This window comes from Oncorhynchus mykiss, chromosome 21 (assembly GCF_013265735.2).
Source record: "Oncorhynchus mykiss isolate Arlee chromosome 21, USDA_OmykA_1.1, whole genome shotgun sequence".
Lineage (NCBI taxonomy): Eukaryota > Metazoa > Chordata > Actinopteri > Salmoniformes > Salmonidae > Oncorhynchus > Oncorhynchus mykiss.
Window position 1 is genome coordinate 35156908 of NC_048585.1, and position 25896 is coordinate 35182803.

The 25896-nt window shown below is 43.8% G+C and overlaps 1 protein-coding gene across 1 annotated transcript in view; it reads left to right on the forward strand.

Moving 5' to 3' along the window:
* Window positions 1-25896, forward strand: part of LOC110500296 (ankyrin repeat and BTB/POZ domain-containing protein BTBD11-A) — a 196431-nt gene that overhangs the window by 85538 nt on the left and 84997 nt on the right. The window contains exons 2-3 of the mRNA XM_021577600.2: window positions 396-545; window positions 10343-10547. Coding sequence (XP_021433275.2) covers window positions 396-545; window positions 10343-10547 — 355 coding nt within the window. The remainder of the gene's footprint in view (window positions 1-395; window positions 546-10342; window positions 10548-25896) is intronic.

A 25896-nucleotide genomic window follows, 5' to 3' on the forward strand; every position in this document is an offset into this window, starting at 1 on the left:
TGCAGCTCTTCCAGTGCAGCTCTCTACAAATACACATGCTCTTACAAAGATTGTAGAACTCCGTGTTCAAAGAGCTGCTGAACCTTTGACAACATAACCATCTACCACTTAAACTGGTACAATATTTCGACTGATGGTTGGCACAAATACTCAAAATTCTGGAACTTGTTGTTTACCGTACTTTCACTGCAACCAGTAGCCTGTAGTGTACTGTAAAATTACAGGAACTTTTTAACAGTGTAGCATTTCATGTCATGGTGGAGAGGGAAAGAACAGTATTTTTCTGCACAACCATCACAGCAGTAAAGAACTGTCACCCCTGACAAATAACAATTCAATACCTTTTTTTGTGTACTCACCCCTGACCTCTAACCTCTGTCATGTGCCCTCACCAGGTGTGCTGAGCTTGCCGGACAATCTGACCCTGCACCGGAACCAGCAGGGCTCTGGGAAGGGTGGCAAGGGCAATGCCAACAATCAGGCTGAACTCCGCAACCTGGAACAGTCCCTACTAGCTACCCGTGTGGGAAGCATTGCAGAGCTCAGTAAGTGTGATTTTACTACCATTGCAGTAGACTACCATTAATCAAGACCTTTGTCGTTCCTCTCCCTCTCTCTAATGGGAGGGATCCATAACTCCACGACATACCCTTTCCGGGAACTAATTTATTACAGCTGTTCCAACACCTGTTTATGAGTCGTGTGGTGGGCGTTTAATGCAAGGGTCACAGGCCTGACGGTGTTTACCGTTGACTTGAAAGGCTGAACCCCACCTCTAACCTCTGACCCTTTGTCTTCTCTCTGTCGTATTTCAAATAGATATATTCTGAACAAAAATATAAATGCAACATGTAAAGTGTTGGTCCAATGTTTCATAGGCTGAAATAAAAGATGCAGAAATTTTCCATACGCACAAAAAGCTTATTTCTCTCAAATGTTGTGCCGAAATTTGTTTACAAACTGTTAGTTAGCATTTCTCCTTTGCCAAGACAATTCATCCACCTGACAGTTGTGGCATACTAAGAAGCTGATTGAACAGCATGCTCATTACACAGGTGCACCTAGTGCTGGGGACAATAAAAAGCCACTACACAAAATTCTGCCACATATCTCAAGTTGAGGGAGCGTGTAATTGGCATGGTGAATGCAGGAATGTCCACCAGAGCTGTTGCCAGATAATTGAAAGTTCATTTCTCTACCATAAGCCGCCTCCAACGTCATTTTAGAAAAGTTGGTAGTACATCCAACCGGACTCACAACTGCAGACCACGTGTAACCACGCCAGCCCAGGACCTCCACATCCGGCATCTTAACCTGCGCCATCGTCTGAGACCAGTCACCCAGACAGCTGATGAAACTGAGGAGTATTTATGTCTGTAATGCCCTTTGATGGGGAAAAACTCATTCTTACTTGCAGGTCACGGCTCCCCAGTGGGTGGGCCTGGCTCGCCAGTGGGTGAGCCTATGCCCTCCTAGGCCCATCCATGGCTGCGCCCCTGCCCAGTCATGTGAAATTGATAGATTCGGGCCTATTTCATTTATTTCAATTGACTTTTTTCCTTATATGAACTAACTCAATACATTTGTGGAAATTGTTGCATGTTGCATTTATATTTTTGTTCAGTATAGTTAACTATTGACAATTGGGGTATGTTTTTGTTTTATGTGTATAGGGACATGTTTTGGGCATATTTATAGTGTATATGTAACGGTTTTCTTTATGAGAAGGAGAGTCGGACCAAAATGCAGCGTGTAGATTGCGATCCATGTTTTAATGAAACAAACGTAAAACACGAATCAATGCAAACACTACAAAATAAAGAACGTGATGAACGTAACGAAAACCTAAAACAGCCTATCTGGTGAAAAACACATAGACAGGAACACCCACAAACACACAGTGAAACCCAGGCTACCTAAATATGGTTCCCAATCAGAGACAATGACTAACACCTGCCTCTGATTGAGAACCATATCAGGCCAGACATAGAAATAGACAAACAAGACATCCAACATAGAATGCCCACCCAGTTCACGTCCTGACCAACACTAAAACAAGGAAAACACACACGAACGATGGTCAGAACGTGACAGTACCCCCCCTCCAAGGTGCGGACTCCGGACGCACAACTTAAACCTATGGGGGAGGGTGTGGGTGGGCATCTGTCCGCGGTGGCGGCTCTGGCGCTGGACGTGGACCCCACTCCATAACAGTTTTAGTCCACCTCCTTAGCGTCCCTAGATAGGTTACCCTCCTTAAAGACCGCTCGGGACAGAGGGGCAGCTCGGGACAGAGGTAGCTCGGGACTGATGGGTAGCTCAGCACTGAGAGGAAGCTCAGCACTGAGAGGAAGCTCAGCACTGAGAGGAAGCTCAGGCAGGTGGTTGGATCCGGCAGATCCTGGCTGGCCGGCGGTTCCGGAAGAGTCTGGTCGGCTGGCGGTTCCGGAAGAGTCTGGTCGACTGGCGGATCCGGAAGAGTCTGGTCGACTGGCGGATCTGGAAGAGTCTGGTCGACTGGCGGATCTGGAAGAGTCTGGTCGACTGGCGGATCTGGAAGAGTCTGGTCGACTGGCAGATCTGGAAGAGTCTGGTCGACTGGCAGATCTGGAAGAGTCTGGTCGACTGGCAGATCTGGAAGAGTCTGGTCGACTGGCAGATCTGGAAGAGTCTGGTCGACTGGCAGATCTGGAAGAGTCTGGTCGACTGGCAGATCTGGAAGAGTCTGGTCGACTGGCAGATCTGGAAGATTCTGGTCGACTGGCAGATCTGGAAGATTCTGGTCGACTGGCAGATCTGGAAGATTCTGGTCGACTGGCAGATCTGGAAGAGTCTGGTCGACTGGCAGATCTGGAAGAGTCTGGTCGACTGGCAGATCTGGAAGAGTCTGGTCGACTGGCAGATCTGGAAGAGTCTGGTCGACTGGCAGATCTGGAAGAGTCTGGTCGACTGGCAGATCTGGAAGAGTCTGGTCGACTGGCAGATCTGGAAGATTCTGGTCGACTGGCAGATCTGGAAGATTCTGGTCGACTGGCAGATCTGGAAGATTCTGGTCGACTGGCAGATCTGGAAGAGTCTGGTCGACTGGCAGATCTGGAAGAGTCTGGTCGACTGGCAGATCTGGAAGAGTCTGGTCGACTGGCAGATCTGGAAGAGTCTGGTCGACTGGCAGCTCTGACTGCTCCATGCTGACTGGCTGCTCCATGATGACTGGCAGCTCTGGCTGCTCCATGCTGACTGGCTGCTCCATGCTGACTGGCAGCTCTGGCTGCTCCATGCTGACTGGCTGCTCCATGCTGACTGGCAGCTCTGGCTGCTCCATGCTGACTGGCTGCTCCATGCTGACTGGCTGCTCCATGCTGACTGGCTGCTCCATGCTGACTGGCGGCCCTGGCTGCTCCATGCTGACTGGCGGCCCTGGCTGCTCCATGCTGACTGGCGGCCCTGGCTGCTCCATGCTGACTGGCTGCTCCATGCTGACTGGCAGCTCTGGCTGCTCCATGCTGACTGGCTGCTCTGGCTGCTCCATGCTGACTGGCTGCTCCATGCTGACTGGCGGCCCTGGCTGCTCCATGCTGACTGGCGGCCCTGGCTGCTCCATGCTGACTGGCGGCCCTGGCTGCTCCATGCTAACTGGCAGCTCTGGCGGCTCCTTGCAGACTGGCAGCTCTGGCGGCTCCTTGCAGACTGGCAGCTCTGGCGGCTCCTTGCAGACTGGCAGCTTTGGCGGCATCCTGCAGACAGGCAGCTCTGGCGGCTCCTTGCAGACTGGCAGCTCCTTGCAGACTGGCAGCTCTATGCAGACTGGCAGCTCCTTGCAGACTGGCAGCTCCTTGCAGACTGGCAGCTCCTTGCAGACTGGCAGCTCCTTGCTAACTGGCAGCTCTATGCTAACTGGCAGCTCTATGCTAACTGGCAGCTCTATGCTAACTGGCAGCTCTATGCTAACTGGCAGCTCTTTGCAAACTGGCAGTTCTGAACAGGCGGGAGACTCCGGCAGCGCTGTAGAGAAGGAAGGCTCTAACAGCGCTAAACAGGCGGGAGACTCAGACAACGCTGGAGAGGAGGAGGGCTCCGACAGCGCTGGACAGGCGAGGCGCACTGTAGGCCTGATGCGTGGTGCTGGCACTGGTGGTACTGGGCCGAGGACACGCACAGGAAGCCTGGTGCGGGGAGCTGCTACCGGAGGGCTGGGGTGTGGAGGTGGTACTGGAAAAACCGGACCGTGCAGGCGCACTGGAGCTCTTGAGCACCGAGCCTGCCCAACCTTACCTGGTTGAATGCTCACGGTCGCCCTGCCAGTGCGGCGAGGTGGAATAGCCCGCACTGGGCTATGCAGGCGAACCGGAGACACCGAGCGCAAGGCTGGTGCCATGTAAGCCGGCCCAAGGAGACGCACTGGGGACCAGCTGCGTAGAGCCGGCTTCATGGCATTAGGCTTGACGCTCAATCTAGCCCGGCAGACACGCGGAGCTGGAATATACCGCACCGGGCTATGCACCCGCACTGGAGACACCGTGCGCACCACTGCATAACACGGTGCCTGTCCGGTCTCTCTAGCCCCCCGGTAAGCACAGGGAGTCTGCCCAGGTCTCCTACCTGGCATAGCCATACTCCCTGTTAGCCCCCCCCCAAGAAATTTTTGGGGCTGCCTCTCAGGCTTCCATCCGCTACGTCGTGCTGCCTCCTCATATCTGCGCCTCTCCGCTTTCGCCGCCTCCAGTTCTTCTTTGGGGCGGCGATATTCTCCTGGCTGAGCCCAGGGTCCTCTTCCTTCTAATTCGTCCTCCCATGTCCATACCTCCTCTTTGGGCTGCTCCTGTTGCCTCTTTGGGCGGCTACACTCCCCTGGTTTAGCCCAGGGTCCTCTCCCGTCGAGGATTTCCTCCCATGTCCAGAAATCCTTATTGCGCGTCTCCTCGCGCTGCTCCTGCCTGTTGACACGCTGCTTGGTCCTTTTGGTGTGGGTGATTCTGTAACGGTTTTCTTTATGAGAAGGAGAGTCGGACCAAAATGCAGCGTGTAGATTGCGATCCATGTTTTAATGAAACAAACGTAAAACACGAATCAATGCAAACACTACAAAATAAAGAACGTGATGAACGTAACGAAAACCTAAAACAGCCTATCTGGTGAAAAACACATAGACAGGAACAATCACCCACAAACACACAGTGAAACCCAGGCTACCTAAATATGGTTCCCAATCAGAGACAATGACTAACACCTGCCTCTGATTGAGAACCATATCAGGCCAGACATAGAAATAGACAAACAAGACATCCAACATAGAATGCCCACCCAGTTCACGTCCTGACCAACACTAAAACAAGGAAAACACACACGAACGATGGTCAGAACGTGACAGTATAGAAGAATACTATGTTCATTGTTGAGAATGAAAATGTATAATTTTGCTTTTCAACCCAACTCTCCAAGGCTATACACATACAGGGTCAGCCGTAGGGTCAGCAGCAGTGCAGCACCCCCGGAGCAGTTAAGTGCCTTGCTCAAAGCAATTTTGGATACTGATGCCAGAAACTAGTCAGATTTCTCACATCAGATCTGTGTGTGTTGGGGGTCAAAGATTATCCAATAAAAGCAGAGTGCCTAAAATGAGCTGTAGTTAATAATTTCGAAATTGTCTTATTGAAAGTCATGGGTTCTATAATTAAACAAGCCCGACATGTAAGACCCATAACGAATGAACAGGAAGGAAGGATAATTTTTACACTAAATTATGTCTGAATTTGTCACAGTTACTATTTAAATGGTTTAAATGCATTTAAATAATGTGGCTTATTACCATTCGGAGTGGCCAATCCTAATTAACATGTTGAGTCCTACAGTACATTGCTAGATCAAATCCCAGAGCTGACAAGGTAAAAATCTGTTGTTCTGTCCCTGAACAAGGCAGTTAACCTACTGTTCCTAGGCCATTATTGTAAATAAGAATTTGTTCTTAACTGGCTTGCCTTGTTAAATAGAGGTAAAACAGTGGCTGAGACATACATCTTCTGCACTCCTAAAAGATAACAGAAACAGAAAGTGAAAACAAACTCCACTAAGGGCACTGAAAATGTTAGAGGGAATGATTAGCAACTCTTTTGTACTGAAGTATACAGACCCATTATTCTAAAATGCATCACCAATGACCTCCTCAATATGCTTTACACCTTTGTGAAGTTTCGATATGTTGGGAGAAATACTTACTGCTCAACATTTTTTGGATGTCTGGAAGTATATTTCCATTAGGTACTGTACATTCATGAAATGTATTTGAGGGATTGAATTTCACAGTTTCTGTATGTGTTAGCATGATTAGAAGTACAAAACTCCTATTTCTTTATCCTATTCCTGGAGGATTACAGTCCAAATTCACTGCAGTATTGGAGTATAAGCAATTAAAATGACTAGCGTTGTTTTGAGACAGCATTTCACCAGATGTCAGGAGTTGTGTGGGTGTGTGTGAATTAGCAATGTTATTGTGAGTAGGTGTGTGACTGAGAAAGCACTTGAATGAGGGAGTGTGTGAAGGCTTTAGCAAGGGAGTGTGTGCATTTTTGTATTATAAGGGAATCACGTGCCATAGAAAATTATAGTATCTTATTGTGTTGTAGAGTGAATGTGATGTTAGGAGTCAAGCAATAGGTGGACCAGACAATATTTTATATATACAGTAGTAACTCTTGACAGATTAACGTATGTCAGCCCTGCTGCTGAATCTGAGTGGATCAATTTTTATTTATTTCACCTTTATTTATTTAATGTAAATTATTATTTTGATATATCATGATTTCGTGGAAGGGATAATTGAAATGGGTCAGGGAAAGTTCTCTAGTGGTGCATATTAAATGTTGCCAACTTGCAAAATAGTTGCATTGAAAACATTGTCAGAAAACTCCATATTTTCATTCAGTGTATTGCATGCATTTTGGCTTTGGCAGAGACTTTGAGAGGGATGGTAGTTGTCTGCTGATTTTGTTCAGTACATATTACACCTCGACCCCCAGAAAGCGAATTGAGTAGCTGGCCAGAGCACACAAGATTTGATTTGGGTTCTGAGATTAACCAGGGAAAATGCAGCGTGGCAAATTCAAATACATGTATATAAAAATCACATTTTCATTAAATCACACATGTAAGATACTCAATTAAAGCTACACTCGTTGTGAATCCAGCCAACATGTCAGATTTAAAAAAAGCTTTTCGGTGAAAGCATAAGAACCTATTATCTGATGATAGCACAACAGTAAACAAAGAGGGTAGCATATTTCAACCCCCCAGGCGCTACACAAAACGCAGAAATAAAATATAAAACATGCCTTACCTTTGACGAGCTTCTTTTGTTGGCACTCCAATATGTCCCATAAACATCACAATTGGTCCTTTTGTTCGATTAATTCCGTCCATATATATCCAAAATGTCAATTTACTTCGCCCGTTTGATCCAGAAAAAAACAGCTTCCAAAATGCGCAACGTCACTACAAAATATTTCAAAAGTTGCCTATAAACTTTGCCAAATTATTTCAAACTACTTTTGTAATACCACTTTAGTTATTTTTAAACGTTAATAATCGATCAAATTGAAGACGGGTCTATCTGTTTTCAATAGAGGACGAGAGGAAACTAACACTACATTTCAAGTCTTGGCCAACTCTCAACAGTGTTACCCAGTTCCTAGTTGGCCCTACTTCTTCATTGCACAAATGAATAACCTCAAACAAATTCCAAAGACTGGTGACATCCAGTGGAAGCGGTAAGAACTGCAAACAAGTTCCTAAGAAATATTGTTTGCCAATGAGAAGTCAATGAACAGACAGAGACCTAAAAAAAAAAAAATAATCTGAACAGTTAGTCCTCGGAGTTTTGCCTGCTACATAAACTCACAGACATGATTCAATCAGTTTTAGAAACGTCAGTGTTTGCTATCCAAACCTACTAATAATATGCATATCTTATATTCTTGGCATGCGTCGCAGGAAGTTGAAATTGGGCACGCTATTTATCCAAAAGTGAAAATGCTGCCCACTATATCTTAAGAAGTTAAACAGGTATTATAAAGCTATTCAAATCACATTTTATTGGTCACATACATGTTTAGCAGATGTTATTGTGAGTGTAGCGAAATAATTGTGCTTCTAGTTCCGACAGTGCAGCAATATCTAACAATTTCACAACAAGTACCTAATACACACAAATCTAAGTAAAGGAATGTAATAAGAATATATAAATATATGGATGAGCAATTTAGAGTGGCAAAGGCTAAGATGCAACAGATAGTATAGACTACAGTATATACATATGAGATGCAAGATATGTAAACATTATTAAAGTGACTAGTGTTGCATTTTTTAAAGTGGCCAATGATTTCAAGTCCGTATGTAAGCAGCAGCATCTCTGTGCTAGTGATGGCTATTTAACGGTCTGATGGTCTTGAAACAGATGCTGTTTTTCAGTCTCTCGGTCACAGCTTTGATGCACCTGTACTGACCTCACCTTCTGGATGATAGCAGGGTGAACAGGCAGTGGCTCGGTTGGTTGTTGTCCTTGATTATCTTTTTGGCCTTCCTGTGACAAAGGATTTAAAGTTTATACCCGGTGTGAATACACTATACATTACTTTTTTTTTTTGTCCTCAAGGTAAACAATTGTACAGTACCACACCTACTCATTCAAGGGTTTTTCTTTATTTGTACTATTTCTACATTCTAGAATAATAGTAAAGACATCAAAACTATGAAATAACACATGGAATCATGTAATAACCAAAAAGTGTTAAATAAATCAAAATATAAATGTATATTTGAGATTCTTCAAAGTAGCCACCCTGTGCCTTGATGACAGCATTGCACCATCTTGGCATTCTCTCCTTTGCACATTCTTGGCATTCTCTCATCCAGCTTCACCTGGAATGCTTTTCCAACAGTCTTGAAGGAGTTCCCAACTATGCAGAGCACTTGTTGGCCACTTTTCCTTCATTCTGCGGTCCAACTCATCACAGAACATCTCAATTGGGTTGAGGTCGGGTGATTGTGCAGGCCAGGTCATCTGATGCAGCACTCCATCACCCTTCTTCTTGGTCAAATAGCCCTTTCTAGCCTGGAGGTGTTGGGTCGTTGTCCTGTTGAAAAACAAATGATAGTCCCACTAAGTGCGAACCAGATGGGATGGCGTATCACTGCAGAATGATGTGGTAGCCATGCTGGATTAGTCTGCCTTGAATTAAAAATAAATCACAGACAGTGTCACCAGAAAAGCACCCCCACACGCTTTACGATGGGACACACATCCGGAGATCATCCGTTCACCTACACTGTGTCTCACAAAGACACGGCGGTTGGTACCAAAAACCTCATATTTGGACTCTTCAGACCAAAGGATAGATTTTCACAAGTCTAATGTCCATTGCTCATGTTTCTTGGCCCAAACAGGTCTCTTCTTCTTATTGGTGTCCTTTAGTAGTGGTTTCTTTGCAGCAATTTGACCATGAAGGCCTGATTTCACGCAGTCGCCTCTGAACATGTCAGAGGCTTTTATTATTTTATTAATAGGCTTTTATTCTCTATTTTGGATAGGCCAGCGTGTGACTAGGGTGGGCATTCTAGTTTCTTTATTTCCATGTTTTGTATTTCTTTGTTTTTTGCCGGATGTGGTTCTCAATCAGAGACAGATGTCTATCGTTATCTCTGATTGGAAATCATACTTAGGCAACCTTTTTTCTTTCGCATTTGTGGGTACTTGACTTTGTTAGTGGCATGATTGCCCAAGTTAAGCTTCACGGCCGTTTCATTGTTTTGTTGGCGACATTCATTTAAAATAAAGAGAAATGTATGCTCATCACGCTGCACTTTGGTCCAGTCATTTCCAGGAGGAGCTGTTCTAGCCATAATATGGACTTGGTCTTTTACCAAATTGGGCTATCTTCTGTATACCACCCCTACCTTGTCACAACAAAACTGATTGGCTCAAACACATTAATTAAGTAGAAATGAAATCCCACAAATTAAATTTTGACAAGGCACACCTGTTAATTGAAATGCATCCAAGGTGACTACTTCATGAAGCTGGTTTAGAGAATGCCAAGAGTGTGAAAAGCTGTCATCAAGGCAAAGGGTGGCTATTTGAATAATCTCAAATATAAAATATATTTAGATTTGTTTAACACTTTTTTTTGGTTACTACATTAATCCATATGTGTTATTTCATAGTTTGATGGTCTTCGCTATTATTCTACAATGTAGAAAACAGTGAAAATTAAGAAAAACCCTTGAATGAGTAGGTGTCCAAACTTTTGACTGCTACTGTACAAACCAAAAATCCATTTTTTTCCCCTTGTAGGTGATTTGGTGTCACGGGCCATGCACCATCTCCAGCCATTGCGCATTAAGAACCCTAGCAACGGCATGCCAGTTCACCAGAAGAGCGGCACGGTGCACTGGGAGCCTGAGGCACTCTACACTCTCTGCTACTTCATGCAATGTCCCCAGATAGAGTGGGATAACCCCAACTTGGAGCCCTCCAAAGTCACCCTGCAGATCGAGAGGTGAGTCCAACCTTGCTCTAAAACATCAAAGAAGTGGCATTTATTTGAGGTGGCTAATCATTTACTTACATACATACATTCGTGCTTGTTAAATATGGAGCAAAAGGGTGTAGCACTAGCAATGGAAAACAATGTAAATCTCACTTATTGGCTCCTTGGTTGCTCAGTTGGTAAGAACGTGGCACTACCCATAATACACTCTTAGATGTAAAGGTGCCAGGAAGAACTGTTTGGGTTGCTACACCGGCGGAACCTTTCCAGTTGAAAAAGTTTCCTTTAGGAAATCTGGTGTAAAGGTTCAAACCTGAACCTTTTTATGATGGGAGGGTTTCAATTTTGAACTTTCTAATAATATATTGTAGCTGTCAGATGTTGTTATTTTTGGTCACCCATCAGCAAAAGTGTATTTCCTTTTTATCATGGTATGTTTGCACACTGCTAATTAAAATGTTCCTTGAGTATTGATGCATATTGCATATTCTAATACTAATATCATTGATTACATAGTTACAAATGGGTAACTATTCCAATATTTCTATAGGTTCTAGAGAAACTCATACACCTCTGTTAACCTCATTAAGTCTACAAAGCTGTCAATGTTTAAGATTTGATGACAACAGAACAAATGAACAGGAATGACATTTATGCCAACGGGTGGCCCCCCAAAAGTTCTTAAAGCCACGCCCGACTAAGCTTCACCTCCACTCCAGGAACCCGCTGCTACATTAAACCATTAAAGGTTCCTCCAAGAACCCGTCAACTAACCAAAGGTTGAAATATGAACCATTGACGACATAGCATATAAGCCAGTATTACCTAGTGTTGCATTTTCAGTGTAACATTTCTAGTGTTAAGTGTAAAAGAACCCCAGTATTTGTGTTAATAATAAGTGTTAAACAAAACCACCTCCATCAGTATCATATTTCCCAGCATGCTCTATTGTAGGATCTTTCTTTTTGTTTTTCATTGATTCATTGATCTTATGCTACTCAAATATAAATAACACAACTTTTCCTAACTAATCCAATCTGTTACTTGGACTTATTGCACCCGTTATTGAAATGGTTTAGGTAGAGTCCTTTATAATGAGTCTCGACAGTCATTTTCAATTCAGGGTGTGGGTGAGTACACATTCCAACTGTTGGATATGAACTTTGGCCAAATTCCAATAGAGATTGCACATCACTTTGCAAGCCATCATAATAGGACTTGCAGACTTGAAAACCTTGAGTTTCATGGTAAAACTAGTCCCTCAAAAAAGTATTGATGGGTCGTTCGCAAACTTGGGAGCCAGCTCGTTGAACGTTGGGAGCCAGCTCGCATATCAGAAGAGCTGAATCTATTTATAAAATTATAAAAAAATTAAGTTCTGAATAATCAAAAGATTTAAAGAATATAGAATAGAATTAACTAATTCAAATAATGAAAAAATGTAATAATATAGGCCTAAATGCTCAAGCCCACAGATATTCGTTCTGAATCTCTGCTCAGACGAACAGACTCACCTGTTGTTCCTGTCAATCAGACACACAGTGTCAACCAATGAAACAAAGATGAGTGAGGGTAGGCCGAGCCAACTCACTCAGTCACACAACTTTACAGCCGAGGAGAGAGAGGAAGGACAGCTGTGAAATGAGTCGGAAGTACAGTAGCATTTGGATGCATGTTTAATGTAGACAATGTTAGAGCCAGTGTAGAATTTGTCAAAACAAAATCTCATATCAAGCCTGTTCTATGCACAACCTACAACGGCATATGCAAACTGTGCACCCAACTGTGAAGCTAGCTGTAGCTGCGCTTCGAGAAACTAGCAGGCCTGCTAGTGATAGTGGTGGAGCCAGCACCTCCACACATGGAGAAGTATCCACTCAGTCAAGTAGGCCTACTCCACAGTCTTCTATGGACCAGTGTATGCCAAAGTCTAGGTCTGTAGCAAAACAAGGCCAAATTGATATTGTATTGGCTAAAATGATTGCAACCGATTTCCAGCCATTTTTGATTGTGGAGGTTTTAGAAATCATAGCAATAGTCTAAATCCAAATATACACAATTCCAAGCAGGAAAACCCTTTCAAAATAACATATTCCACAACTGTACGAGATCACACAGGCTTCAGTGTGGAAAATAGTTCAAAAAGCTACTGCAGTTTGCCTTACCACTGACTTCTGGACATCAAGGGTAACCACTTCTTACATGTCAGTTACAAGTCACCTCATTGAAGATTTTTCAATGTCTAGCTGTCTTCTGGACTGCTTTGAGTTCAGCGACAGACACACCTCATAGAACTTGGCAGAGGAAGTGTTGAGAGTGGCCAGAGAATGACAAGTAGATGGAAAAGTGGTCTGTTGTGTCAGCGACAATGCAGCTAACATAACCTAAGCCATGAACATTTTAAAATGGATGCATCATCCATGTCTTGCCCACACAATCAAACTGATTGTAAGAGATGCTCTGAAGGTGGTGAAGCCCACTGTGGACAAAATCCTTCCACAGGAGCACAGCAGGTGCTGAAAAATGTAAGTCTACACAACGCCAGATCGGGATGCATTATTTTTCATAACAAACCAATGCATTTTTTTATTTTTAAAGAAAACAACCCAACTATAGTGGTTGCTCAACTAAAAGTTTTGCGATTATGCTGTGGGATTTAGAGGTAATTTGTGGTTTAGTACGGTACCCCGCGTGACTACTTCATTGCTCCAGACCAGCGCAAGGGGGAGTTAGAGCACGATTATGCTTTTGGTTCCCAAGGCACTACTGTGTCTCTAAAAACACACTTACTTGTTACTACTCGTCAGTATTACTTACTAAAACTGTTGTTACACTAATGTTTTTATTCTAAGAGAAACTTAGACTACAATTAGAGTGTGGAAATGTTATGATTATTTTGCTCTTACTGTATTTTATTTATTTATTTTATTTTACCTTTATTTAACCAGGTAGGCAAGTTGAGAACAAGTTCTCATTTACAATTGCGACCTGGCCAAGATAAAGCAAAGCAGTTCGACAGATACAACGACACAGAGTTACACATGGAGTAAAACAAACATACAGTCAATAATACAGTATAAACAAGTCTTTATACAATGTGAGCAAATGAGGTGAGAAGGGAGGTAAAGGCCATGGTGGCCATGGTGGCAAAGTAAATACAATATAGCAAGTAAAACACTGGAATGGTAGTTTTGCAATGGAAGAATGTGCAAAGTAGAAATAAAAATAATGGGGTGCAAAGGAGCAAAATAAATAAATAAATTAAATACAGTTGGGAAAGAGGTAGTTGTTTGGGCTACATTATAGGTGGGCTATGTACAGGTGCAGTAATCTGTGAGCTGCTCTGACAGTTGGTGCTTAAAGCTAGTGAGGGAGATAAGTGTTTCCAGTTTCAGAGATTTTTGTAGTTCGTTCCAGTCATTGGCAGCAGAGAACTGGAAAGAGAGGCGGCCAAAGAAAGAATTGGTTTTGGGGGTGACTAGAGAGATATACCTGCTGGAGCGTGTGCTACAGGTGGGAGATGCTATGGTGACCAGCGAGCTGAGATAAGGGGGGACTTTCCCTAGCAGGGTCTTGTAGATGACATGGAGCCAGTGGGTTTGGCGACGAGTATGAAGCGAGGGCCAGCCAACGAGAGCGTACAGGTCGCAATGGCGGGTAGTATATGGGGCTTTGGTGACAAAACGGATTGCACTGTGATAGACTGCATCCAATTTGTTGAGTAGGGTATTGGAGGCTATTTTGTAAATGACATCGCCAAAGTCGAGGATTGGTAGGATGGTCAGTTTTACAAGGGTATGTTTGGCAGCATGAGTGAAGGATGCTTTGTTGCGAAATAGGAAGCCAATTCTAGATTTAACTTTGGATTGGAGATGTTTGATATGGGTCTGGAAGGAGAGTTTACAGTCTAACCAGACACCTAAGTATTTGTAGTTGCCCACGTATTCTAAGTCAGAGCCGTCCAGAGTAGTGATGTTGGACAGGCGGGTAGGTGCAGGTAGCGATCGGTTGAAGAGCATGCATTTAGTTTTACTTGTATTTAAGAGCAATTGGAGGCCACGGAAGGAGAGTTGTGTGGCATTGAAGCTTGCCTGGAGGGTTGTTAACACAGTGTCCAAAGAAGGGCCGGAAGTATACAGAATGGTGTCGTCTGCGTAGAGGTGGATCAGAGACTCACCAGCAGCAAGAGCGACCTCATTGATGTATACAGAGAAGAGAGTCGGTCCAAGAATTGAACCCTGTGGCACCCCCATAGAGACTGCCAGAGGTCCGGACAACAGACCCTCCGATTTGACACACTGAACTCTATCAGAGAAGTAGTTGGTGAACCAGGCGAGGCAATCATTTGAGAAACCAAGGCTGTTGAGTCTGCCGATGAGGATGTGGTGATTGACAGAGTCGAAAGCCTTGGCCAGATCAATGAATACGGCTGCACAGTAATGTTTCTTATCGATGGCAGTTAAGATATAGTTTAGGACCTTGAGCGTGGCTGAGGTGCACCCATGACCAGCTCTGAAACCAGATTGCATAGCAGAGAAGGTATGGTGAGATTCGAAATGGTCGGTAATCTGTTTGTTGACTTGGCTTTCGAAGACCTTAGAAAGGCATGGTTGGATAGATATAGGTCTGTAGCAGTTTGGGTCAAGAGTGTCTCCCCCTTTGAAGAGGGGGATGACCGCAGCTGCTTTCCAATCTTTGGGAATCTCAGACGACACGAAAGAGAGGTTGAACAGGCTAGTAATAGGGGTGGCAACAATTTCGGCAGATAATTTTAGAAAGAAAGGGTCCAGATTGTCTAGCCCGGCTGATTTGTAGGGGTCCAGATTTTGCAGCTCTTTCAGAACATCAGCTGAATGGATTTGGGAGAAGGAGAAATGGGGAAGGCTTGGGCGAGTTGCTGTTGGGGGTGCAGTGCTGTTGACAGGAGTAGGAGTAGCCAGGTGGAAAGCATGGCCAGCAGTAGAAAAATGCTTATTGAAATGTTCAATTATGGTGGATTTATCAGTGGTGACAGTGTTTCCTATCTTCAGTGCAGTGGGCAGCTGGGAGGAGGTGTTCTTATTCTCCATGGACTTTACAGTGTCCCAGAACTTTTTTGAGTTAGTGTTGCAAGAAGCAAATTTCTGCTTGAAAAAGCTAGCCTTGGCTTTTCTAACTGCCTGTGTATAATGGTTTCTAGCTTCCCTGAACAGCTGCATATCACGGGGGCTGTTCGATGCTAATGCAGAACGCCATAGGATGTTTTTGTGTTGGTTAAGGGCAGTCAGGTCTGGGGAGAACCAAGGGCTATATCTGTTCCTGGTTCTAAATTTCTTGAATGGGGCATGTTTATTTAAGATGGTTAGGAAGGCATTTAAAAAAAATATCCAGGCATCCTCTACTGACGGGATGAGGTCAATATCCTTCCAGGATACCCCGGCCAGGTCGATTAGAAAGGCCTGCTCGCTGAAGTGTTTCAGGGAGCGTTTTACAGTGATGAGAGGAGGTCGTTTGACCGCTGACCCATTACGGATGCAGGCAATGAGGCAGTGATCGCTGAGATCTTGGTTGAAGACAGCAGAGGTGTATTTAGAGGGGAAGTTGGTTAGGATGATATCTATGAGGGTGCCCGTGTTTAAGGCTTTGGGGAGGTACCTGGTAGGTTCGTTGATAATTTGTGTGAGATTGAGGGCATCAAGTTTAGATTGTAGGATGGCTGGGGTGTTAAGCATGTTCCAGTTTAGGTCGCCTAGCAGCACGAGCTCTGAAGATAGATGGGGGGCAATCAGTTCACATATGGTGTCCAGAGCACAGCTGGGGGCAGAGGGTGGTCTATAGCAGGCGGCAATGGTGAGAGACTTGTTTTTAGAGAGGTGGATTTTTAAAAGTAGAAGTTCAAATTGTTTGGGTACAGACCTGGATAGTAGGACAGAACTCTGCAGGCTATCTTTGCAGTAGATTGCAACACCGCCCCCTTTGGCAGTTCTATCTTGTCTGAAAATGTTGTAGTTTGGAATTAAAATGTCTGAATTTTTGGTGGTCTTCCTAAGCCAGGATTCAGACACAGCTAGAACATCCGGGTTGGCAGAGTGTGCTAAAGCAGTGAATAGAACAAACTTAGGGAGGAGGCTTCTAATGTTAACATGCATGAAACCAAGGCTATTACGGTTACAGAAGTCGTAAAAAGAGAGCGCCTGGGGAATAGGAGTGGAGCTAGGCACTGCAGGGCCCGGATTCACCTCTACATCGCCAGAGGAACATAGGAGGAGTAGAATAAGGGTGCGGCTAAAAGCAATAAGAATTGGTCGTCTAGAACGTCTGGAACAGAGAGTAAAAGGAGGTTTCTGGGGGCGATAAAATAGCATCAAGGTATAATGTACAGACAAAGGTAAGGTAGGATGTGAATACAGTGGAGGTAAACCTAGGTATTGAGTGATGAAGAGAGAGATATTGTCTCTAGAAACATCATTGAAACCAGGAGATGTCATTGCATGTGTGGGTGGTGGAACTAATAGGTTGGATAAGGTATAGTGAGCAGGACTAGAGGCTCTACAGTGAAATAAGCCAATAAACACTAACCAGAACAGCAATGGACAAGACATATTGACATTAAGGAGAGGCATGCTTAGTCGAGTGATCAAAAGGGTCCAGTGAGTGGAGAGGTTGGTTGAGGGTCACGGCGATTTAGACAGCTAGCCAGGCCATCGGTAGCAAGCTAGCATAGGATGGAGGTCTGTTGTTAGCCACCTCTTGCGTTTGGTCAGTAGATTAGTGGGGTTCCGTGTGGTAGAGGGGATTAATCCAAATCACACAACAACAACAACAAAAATAAGAACAATAGATATAGTTATAGAGGCCCGAGAAGAAAACATAATAATAATAAAAATAAATAAATTGTCCGATTGTCTATTCAGATAGCATCCGGTAAGACAGCTAACGGTTAGCGGGCCGCAGATGGGCGTTCAGGTAACGTCGCGACGGAGGAGCCAGCCGGATCTCCTTCAGGTAGATAACGTCGGCAGTCCAGTTGTGAAGGCCCGGTGGGTCTCCGCGTAGGCAGTAAAACGGGTCCGAATAGGTGACTGTAGCCCAGGAGTGAATGATGGAACTCAGGAGTGATTGACGGAGCTGGCTAGCACCGGAACAATCGATGTTTGCTCCGGAATCGACGATCATGTTACACAATACATGTATGTTTTGTTCGATAATGTGCATATTAATATCAAAAAATCGCAGTTTACATTGGCACCTTACGTGCAGTAATGTTTTGATACCAAAACATCCGGAAATTTAGCAGAAATACTAATAATAAACATTGATAAAAGATACTAGTGTTATTCGCAGAATTAAAGATAGACTTCTCCTTAACTTCTTGACGCACCCTATGTCTGCCGTACTCTGTTGCGCAAACAAAACTCATGCGAATACCCAGCTATCCACTGACACAATGTTTTCTTTCTTGCTCATTATTCAAAATAATAGCCTGAAACTATGTCTAAAGACTGTTGACACCTTGAGGAAGTGATAGGAAAAGGAATCTGGTTGATATCCCTTTATATGGAGCGAAGGCAGGCAATGGAACATGGAGCTTTCAAAATAGAAGCCACTTCCTGGTTTGATTTTCCTCAGCTTTCGCCTGCAATATCCGTTCTGTTATACTTACAGACAATATTTTAACAGTTTTGGAAACTTTAGAGTTTTCTATCCTAATCTGACAACTATAATCATATTCTAGTTTCTGGGCCTAAGAATTATGCAGTTTCAAATGGGTTCGTTTTTCATCCAAAAAATCGAAATACTGCCCCCTACACTCAACAAATTAATGCAACCGCTGTGTCAGATTTCAAAAAACCTTTACAGAAAAAGCATAATCTGAGAACTGCGCTCAGAACCCAAAACAGCCAGAGGAATAGCCGCCATTTTGGAATCAACAAAGTTAGAAACAAAACCATAAATGTTAACTCACCTTTGATGATCTTCATCAGAAGGCACTCCCAGGAATCCCAGTTCGACAAAAAATGACTAATTTGTTCCATAAAGTTCCATCATTTAAAGTGGGGCAAAAAAGTATGTAGTCAGCCAGCAATTGTGCAAGTTCTCCCACTTAAAAAGATGAGAGAGGCCTGTAATTTTCATCATAGGTACACAAAATTTGAAAAAAAATCCAGAAAATCACATTGTGGGATTTTTTATGAATTTATTTGCAAATTATGGTGGAAAATAAGTATTTAGTCACCTACAAACAAGCAAGATATCCAAAGAAGGGCCAGAATTATCTCCGGATCTGGGAGAATTGTCATCAACCACGCTAATTAGCATAGCGCAACGGTCAAAAAATATTACTAGAAAATATTCATATTCATGAAATCACAAGTGAAATATAGTGAAACACAGCTTAGCCTTTTGTTAACCTCTTACGGCTATAGAGACGCTAGCGTCTCTTCTGGCCAATAGCCTGGGGAAATGCAGAGCGCCAAATTCAAATAGTACGAGATAAAACTCAAACTTTCATTAAATCACACATGCAGGGTACTCAATTAAAGCTACACTCGTTGAGCTTTGGATGTTTTCACTCACACTCACGAGACTCCCAGTTAGACAGCAAATGTTCCTTTTGTTCCATAAAGATTATTTTTATACCCAAAATACCTCAGTTTGTTGGTTACTTGAGAAATCCACCGGAAATAGCGGTCATGACAACGGTGAAAACATTCCAAATTAGTTCCATAATATTGACAGAAACATGGAAAACGTTTTTTATAATCAATCCTCAAGGTGTTTTTCAAATATCTATTTGATAATATATCACCCGGGACAATTGGCTTTTCAGTAGGAGCGAGAGGAAAAATGACTACCTCTGTCTTTTAAGCAAGAATCACTCTGAGAGCCCTCAGCTGGCCACTTACGCAATGTAGTCGTTTACGCTCATTCTTCAACATAAAGGCGTGAAACTACGTCAAAATGCTGTAGACACCTTGGGGAATACGTAGAAAAAGGAATCTGGTTGATATCCCTTTCATTGGCCAATAGGGGTGCATAGGAACACAACGGGTTCAAAACATTAGTCACTTCCTGATTGGATTTTTCTTAGGCTTTTGCCTGCAATATCAGTTCTGTTATACTCAGACAACATTTTGACAGTTTTGGAAACTTTAGAGTCTTTTCTATCCTAAGCTGTCAATTATATGCTAATTCTAGCATCTGGTCCTGAGAAATAGGCGGTTTACTTTGGGCACGTTATTTTTCCAAAAATAAAAATAGTGCCCCCTAGTTTCAAGAGCTTAAATAAAGAATAATTATTATGTGTGTGACGTAAGGATGAAACCTGTATAAAAGTGTCTGCCAAGGCTGGAAAGCTTCATGAACCAGCTCGGCTTCTATTATTTTGTATTAAAGTCTATTTGAGCTGACAGACTCCGGTATTTGGGAAAAATTATTAACTGAATATTACCACGAGAGCCTCTCGGTGTATGCATGCAGTGTACCCAAGTGGCGTCGATAGCAACTGCTTGCACGTGCCTTACCACTACACTATGTCTCCCTGTTATGGCTTTTGCGCCATCAGTACACATCTTGACCATCCATTTGATGTTACAAAGCTGTCCAGTACTTTAAAAATATCCTCTCCTGTTTTCCAGTGGTTTGCAGAAGAGGATGTCTTTTCTTAATTGACCCGCCATAAATATAACGGTCATCTACCAGGAGCTGTGCCATGTCCGCAAAGCTTGCTGTCCCCAGTCCACCTGGCTGTGCTGCTGCTCCAGTTTCAACTGTTCTGCCTTATTATTATTGGACCATGCTGGTCATTTATGAACATTTGAACATCTTGGCCATGTTCTGTTATAATCTCCACCCGGCACAGCCAGAAGAGGACTGGCCACCCCACATAGCCTGGTTCCTCTCTAGGTTTCTTCCTAGGTTTTGGCCTTTTTAGGGAGTTTTTCCTAGCCACCGTGCTTCTACACCTGCATTGCTTGCTGTTTGGGGTTTTAGGCTGGGTTTCTGTACAGCACTTTGAGATATCAGCTGATGTACGAAGGGTTATATAAATAAATTAGATTTGATTTGTTGACCCATCTAGCTGTAAAGCATAGAATTGTATGCTTGTATGCGAAGCAGTAATTGTTTCAAAACATCTTCTGCCATGTCACTGATGCGTCGTGAAACTGTGTTTTTTGATGAAGACATTGTCTGTATAGTTTTTGGGGCTTTTACCCCAGCATTGTCTCAGCCATATCCGCGGCAGCAGGAAGAATGAAGTTCTCCACAATAGCATGGGGCTTGCCTATCCTATCCACTCGGGAGCTCACCATATAAGACGCTTCTAGCCTCTTCTTATTAACGGTATCTGTTGCTTTTATACATGTCTTACTACTCGAAAGTCATCTTAATTCTCAGAAATTCTCTCAAAATTATCTCATCTTAATTCTCAAAAAGCTCCTGTGATTTATTTTTCAAATGCCATGTTTTGTTTCTAAATGTATGCGCAATAGTGAAGGTTTCATCGAGTTGTGAGATAGTGTGTTATATGTGCAAAAGTACTGTGGCTGAGGAAAGGCACTACTCCCAATTTAAGTGAACCCTAAATCAATGTAGTTCCCTTCTCATCATATTTGAGCCTCTTTGATGGTCCAACGTCCCTGTCTGTTGTTTGTTGCTTTCTCAGGTAAGGGGGTAGTAGATCTTTGGCTGCATCAGATTCCCAACTGTCAGTGTCCGTGGTAGCTGGACTAAAAACAAATGTAGAATTACTGATGCTAGCATTGGATGTGCTTGTGGAAGCAGAACAACTTGTGTCATTGACAGGTGCAGTACTGCTGGTGTAGCAGTACTACAAGTAGAGCTGGATTGTGTCTCTATGGACATGGGCCTTACTTTTAACTATTTATCCATTTTAGAGCAAACAGAATGAGCAGCAGCTACGTTAGGCTACTGTTACTGTAATTTAATTATACCAATGTGTTTTCATTAATTGAATTCCCTTAATCTATTTCATGAGAATTTGTAAGTTTCTTGTTTGCATAAAATAGACAGAGACCAGTCTTATCAATAATAGATAACAGAATGTATTCTCGGAGCGCGCTGCCACGTTACCTCGAGCAACAGTTTATATACAATAACATGACGTCATTTCATTACTCCTAAAATGAATCTCCTCCTCCAGACCGGGTCAAAGGGAACTTTATAGGTTCATTCTGAGTTCATTCTGACCCCCCTAGCACGGACACACAACACAACTGAATTAACTTTTGACCCATCAACATTATCGATCACCACTTAGCTGACAGTTCTAATTAACAGAAAACCTAGGAATGCACTCACTGTCTTATCTAAAACACCCCAGAGCTAAGTTTCGTCGGTTGTGTCCCATGCCCAATTAAGATGTCCCACGGGACTATGCAAGGCAGGGGTGTCCTCTTCCCTGAGCCAGCCTTACAGTTGACCGAATACCTCATGTACCCTCCTCAAGTTGGAGGGATCTGAATTGGGTTCTCAGGTGGGGGTGGGGGGTCATGAAGTTATAGCCCAGCAAGGGTCCTTCCGTTTGATCCAGATCCACTGGCTGCCTCTTTCAGCTGCTTGAGAAACTGCTCTGACGGTCTGCCGCAGAGCCTGTCCATGGATTCCAAGTTCTTTCAGCAACCTGATGGTGGAAGAAGCCACGAATCCTCTGCATCCCACTTCAACTGGCCAGACTTTTGCATTCCAGCCACGCTGAGTTGCGTCTGCTGCCAACTCTGTGTAACGCAGTTTCTTACGCTCGTAGGCCTCTTCAACAGAGTTTTCCCACGGGACTGTGAGCTCTATGATATACACAGCCTTTCGTGAAGGGGACCAGAGTACCATGTCTGGCCTAAGGTTGGTAAAAGCAATCTCAGGTGGAAAAATTAGTTGCTGGCCAATATCGACAAGCATCTTCCAGTCCCGGGCCATGGCTAGGTGTCCAGTTTCTGGCTTCGTAGGAGGATACTTGGGCCTTTTCTGTCCCTCCTGGATGAATGTTGTTGTTTTAACGGGATTGCTTGTTTTTGGAGGTAATGAATTGGTTGCACTCCTCTTGGTCTCAAGTGCTGCAGCCAGGCTCTTGAGGACCTGATTGTGCCTCCAGGTGTAGCGGCCTTGTGAGAGGCTGGTCTTGCAACCTGTCATTAAATGCCTGAGAGTCGCTGGAGCTGGGCAGAGGGGGCAGGTCGAGTCCTCGCCATACCATTGATGTAGATTTTTTTGGTGATGGAAGCACATCATAAACAGCTCTTATGATGAAGCTGATGTTGCTTGCTACCATTTGCCAAAGCTCACTCCAGTTGATCTTTCTCCTCTCCAGGCCTTCCCACCGCATCCATTGCCCTTGTTTAGCAAGAGAGACAGCCTTTGCACTTCTTGCAGTCTCCTCCTGTCTGCGCACCGCCTCGACCACCAGCTTCCTGCGTTCAGATGTTGTTGCCTTATGGAACGTTGGTTTGCTTGCTGCCAGGCCAAAGCCTCCTCTTCCATGCTGGATATTACCCACAATGTATTGGTGTCTCAGGGCTGATGTTGCTTGCTGCACAGCCTTGGATGATGTCCATTTCTGTCCAGTTTGTAGGGGAGGTGCAGCCTTGCTAATGGTCTGGTCTTTGGAGTCCTTCAATGTCATCTGAAGTCTTACTTTAGAGCACTTGTACTCCTCCGTTAGACTTGTGAGAGGTAGTTCAAGGACCCCTTTTCCATAGAGGCCGATGTTACTCAGGCATCGTGGGACACCCAGCCATTTCTTCACGTATGAGGTAATGGTTCGCTCCATCTTCTCCACTGTTGTTATTGGGACCTCATAGACGGTGAGTAGCCACATTACCCGGGGGAGAAGTTCAAACTGTAGGCACCAAAGCTTGAGCCTCCCAGGCAAGGGTCTTGTTGATGTTCTCAAGACCGTCGGCGATGTCCAGCCTTACTTGGTGCACTTGATCTTTATCCCGGAGGCTTTCGTTGTACCATCTACCCAGGCTCTTGATGGGTTGCTTAGACACCGTTGGTATCGGGTCATCTCCAATGCAGAACCTCACATCTTTAAGCTGTCCCTTGACTATGGAGATGCTTCGAGATTTGCTTGGCTTGATTTTCATCCGGGCCCACTTGATGTTATCCTGCAGTTTTGCAAGTAACCGCCTGGTGCATGCTGCAGTGGTGGTCAGTGTAGTCATGTCATCCATGTATGCTCGGATAGGTGGGAGACGGAGCCCTTCCTTAGTTCTCTCACCACCGACCACCCATCTCGATGCCCTGATGATGACTTCCATGGCCATAGTGAAGGCCAGAGGAGAAATTGTACAGCCTGCCATTATGCCTACTTCCAAGCGCTGCCATGTTGTTGTGAAGTCAGGTGTTGTGAAAAACAATTGCAGGTCTTGGAAATAGGCCTTTACCAGTATAGTGATGGGTTCTGGTACGTGGAAAATGTTGAAGGATTCCCAGAGGAGTTCATGGGAAACTGAGCCAAAGGCTTTGGCCAGGTCGAGGAAGATGACATAGAGGTCTCTCTTGTCCTTCTTAGCTATTTGGATCTGGTGCCAAATCATACTAGTATGTTCCAGGCAACCAGAGAAACCAGGAATGCCTGCTTTCTGTACAGATGTATCAATGTACTTGTTCCTTTCCAGATAAGTGGACAGCCTCTGTGCTATAATACTGAAAAAGATCTTCCCTTCGACGTTGAGAAGGGAGATTGGTCGGAATTGACTGATGTCTGTCGCATCCTTCTCTTTCGGGATTAGCACACCACCAGCCCTTCGCCATGCCTTTGGTATTATTTCCTTCTGCCACACTATCCTCATGAGCCTCCAAAGAAAGCGTAGAACATCCGGGGCGTTCTTGTAGAGCTTGTATGGTACTCCATTAGGCCCAGGAGCCGAGGCCGCTCTTGCTCTTCGGACAACGTTCTTTACTGTATTTGACATTGTGTTATTTTGCTGAACACGAGATGGTTTAATTTTATTTTTGACAGTGAAACGAGGCAACTCAGGCAAGAAAAAAAACTCACCCAAATGTATAGCCCAGTTGGAAAATATAAATGGGCTGTTTGAAAATGTGAATAATAAAAAAATTTGAATTACTTTTATTTAAATATTTTTTAAATGTGATTCACGTTTTTATTTGGCGACGGCATTGGCCATTTTGGGAATGCCTGCTGTAGCGTAGACTTTTTGTATTATTTTTGTCTTCTACCAAACCAATCTTTGGATGTCATTGCTCACTTGCTTCTGATAAAGTGATAAAGGCATTGGCTTACTGCCTCGAGAAAATGGAGTGGGAAATGAGCGTCAAATTAGTCAGCTGGCTGCTGAGAAATGGAAAAATCCCTGCAGTTTGTTTTCCCGGAGCATACTGTCTTGTAGGTGTCGTCTTGGGGAGAGGTTATGTCAATTCTGGTGACCTATAAAATGTAGGCCAATCAAACACAGTGCACTGATATTCAAAGGCTGCATGTTGTAATCAATTATAAACATTCCCATGTAAATGTTTCAGGCTGTAGTAGCTCAGAAACGTTGTGCAATATGTGGGAATGTGGAACATAATCTATTATAATTTGCCTGCTATAAATTATTTTGACCAACAGGGGTCACAGGTGTACACTGTTGAGCAAGCCATGAGCAATGAACCTATTTTCAACACAATTGGCTGGAAAACCTAAATACCTCAGGAACCTTTTGTTTCCCCATCACTAGTATAATTTTAAATGACAACATTTGCCTATGAGCTCACGTGGTGAAGGCCACAGGACTGAAAACGAAGGAATTCAACAACCATTTCTCTATCACTTACAAACAGTCATTGGTGGTAACTACAATTCACGCGAAAAGGCAAGGCACACTGGAAATTAAATTGGAGGCGTGGCTTAGTGGGGTGTGGCTATAAGTTAATTATTTTTGGCCGCCCATTAGTGGAAGCACATCAATTTAAGTGATCTATGGTTATGCCAGTTTGAAGTCTATGCACAGTGATATACAAAAGTATTCACCCACTTGGCATTTTTCCTATTTTGTTGCCTTACAACCTGGAATTAAAATTGATTTTTTGGGGGGGTTGTATCATTTGATTTACACAACAGGCCTACCACTTTGAAGATGCAAAATATTTTTTTATTGTTAAACAAATGAGAAAGAAGACCAAACAAATTGAAAACTTGAGTGTGCATAACTAGTCACACCCCCAAAGTCAATACTTTATAAAGCCACCTTTTGCTGCAATTACAGCTGCAAGTCTCCTGGGGTATGTCTCTATAAACTTGGCACATCGAGCCACTGCTCGATTTTTCAAGGTGATACTGCTCCAGCTCCTTTAAGTGGGATGGGTTCTGCTGGTGTACAGCAATCTTTAAGTCATACCACAGATTCTAAATTGG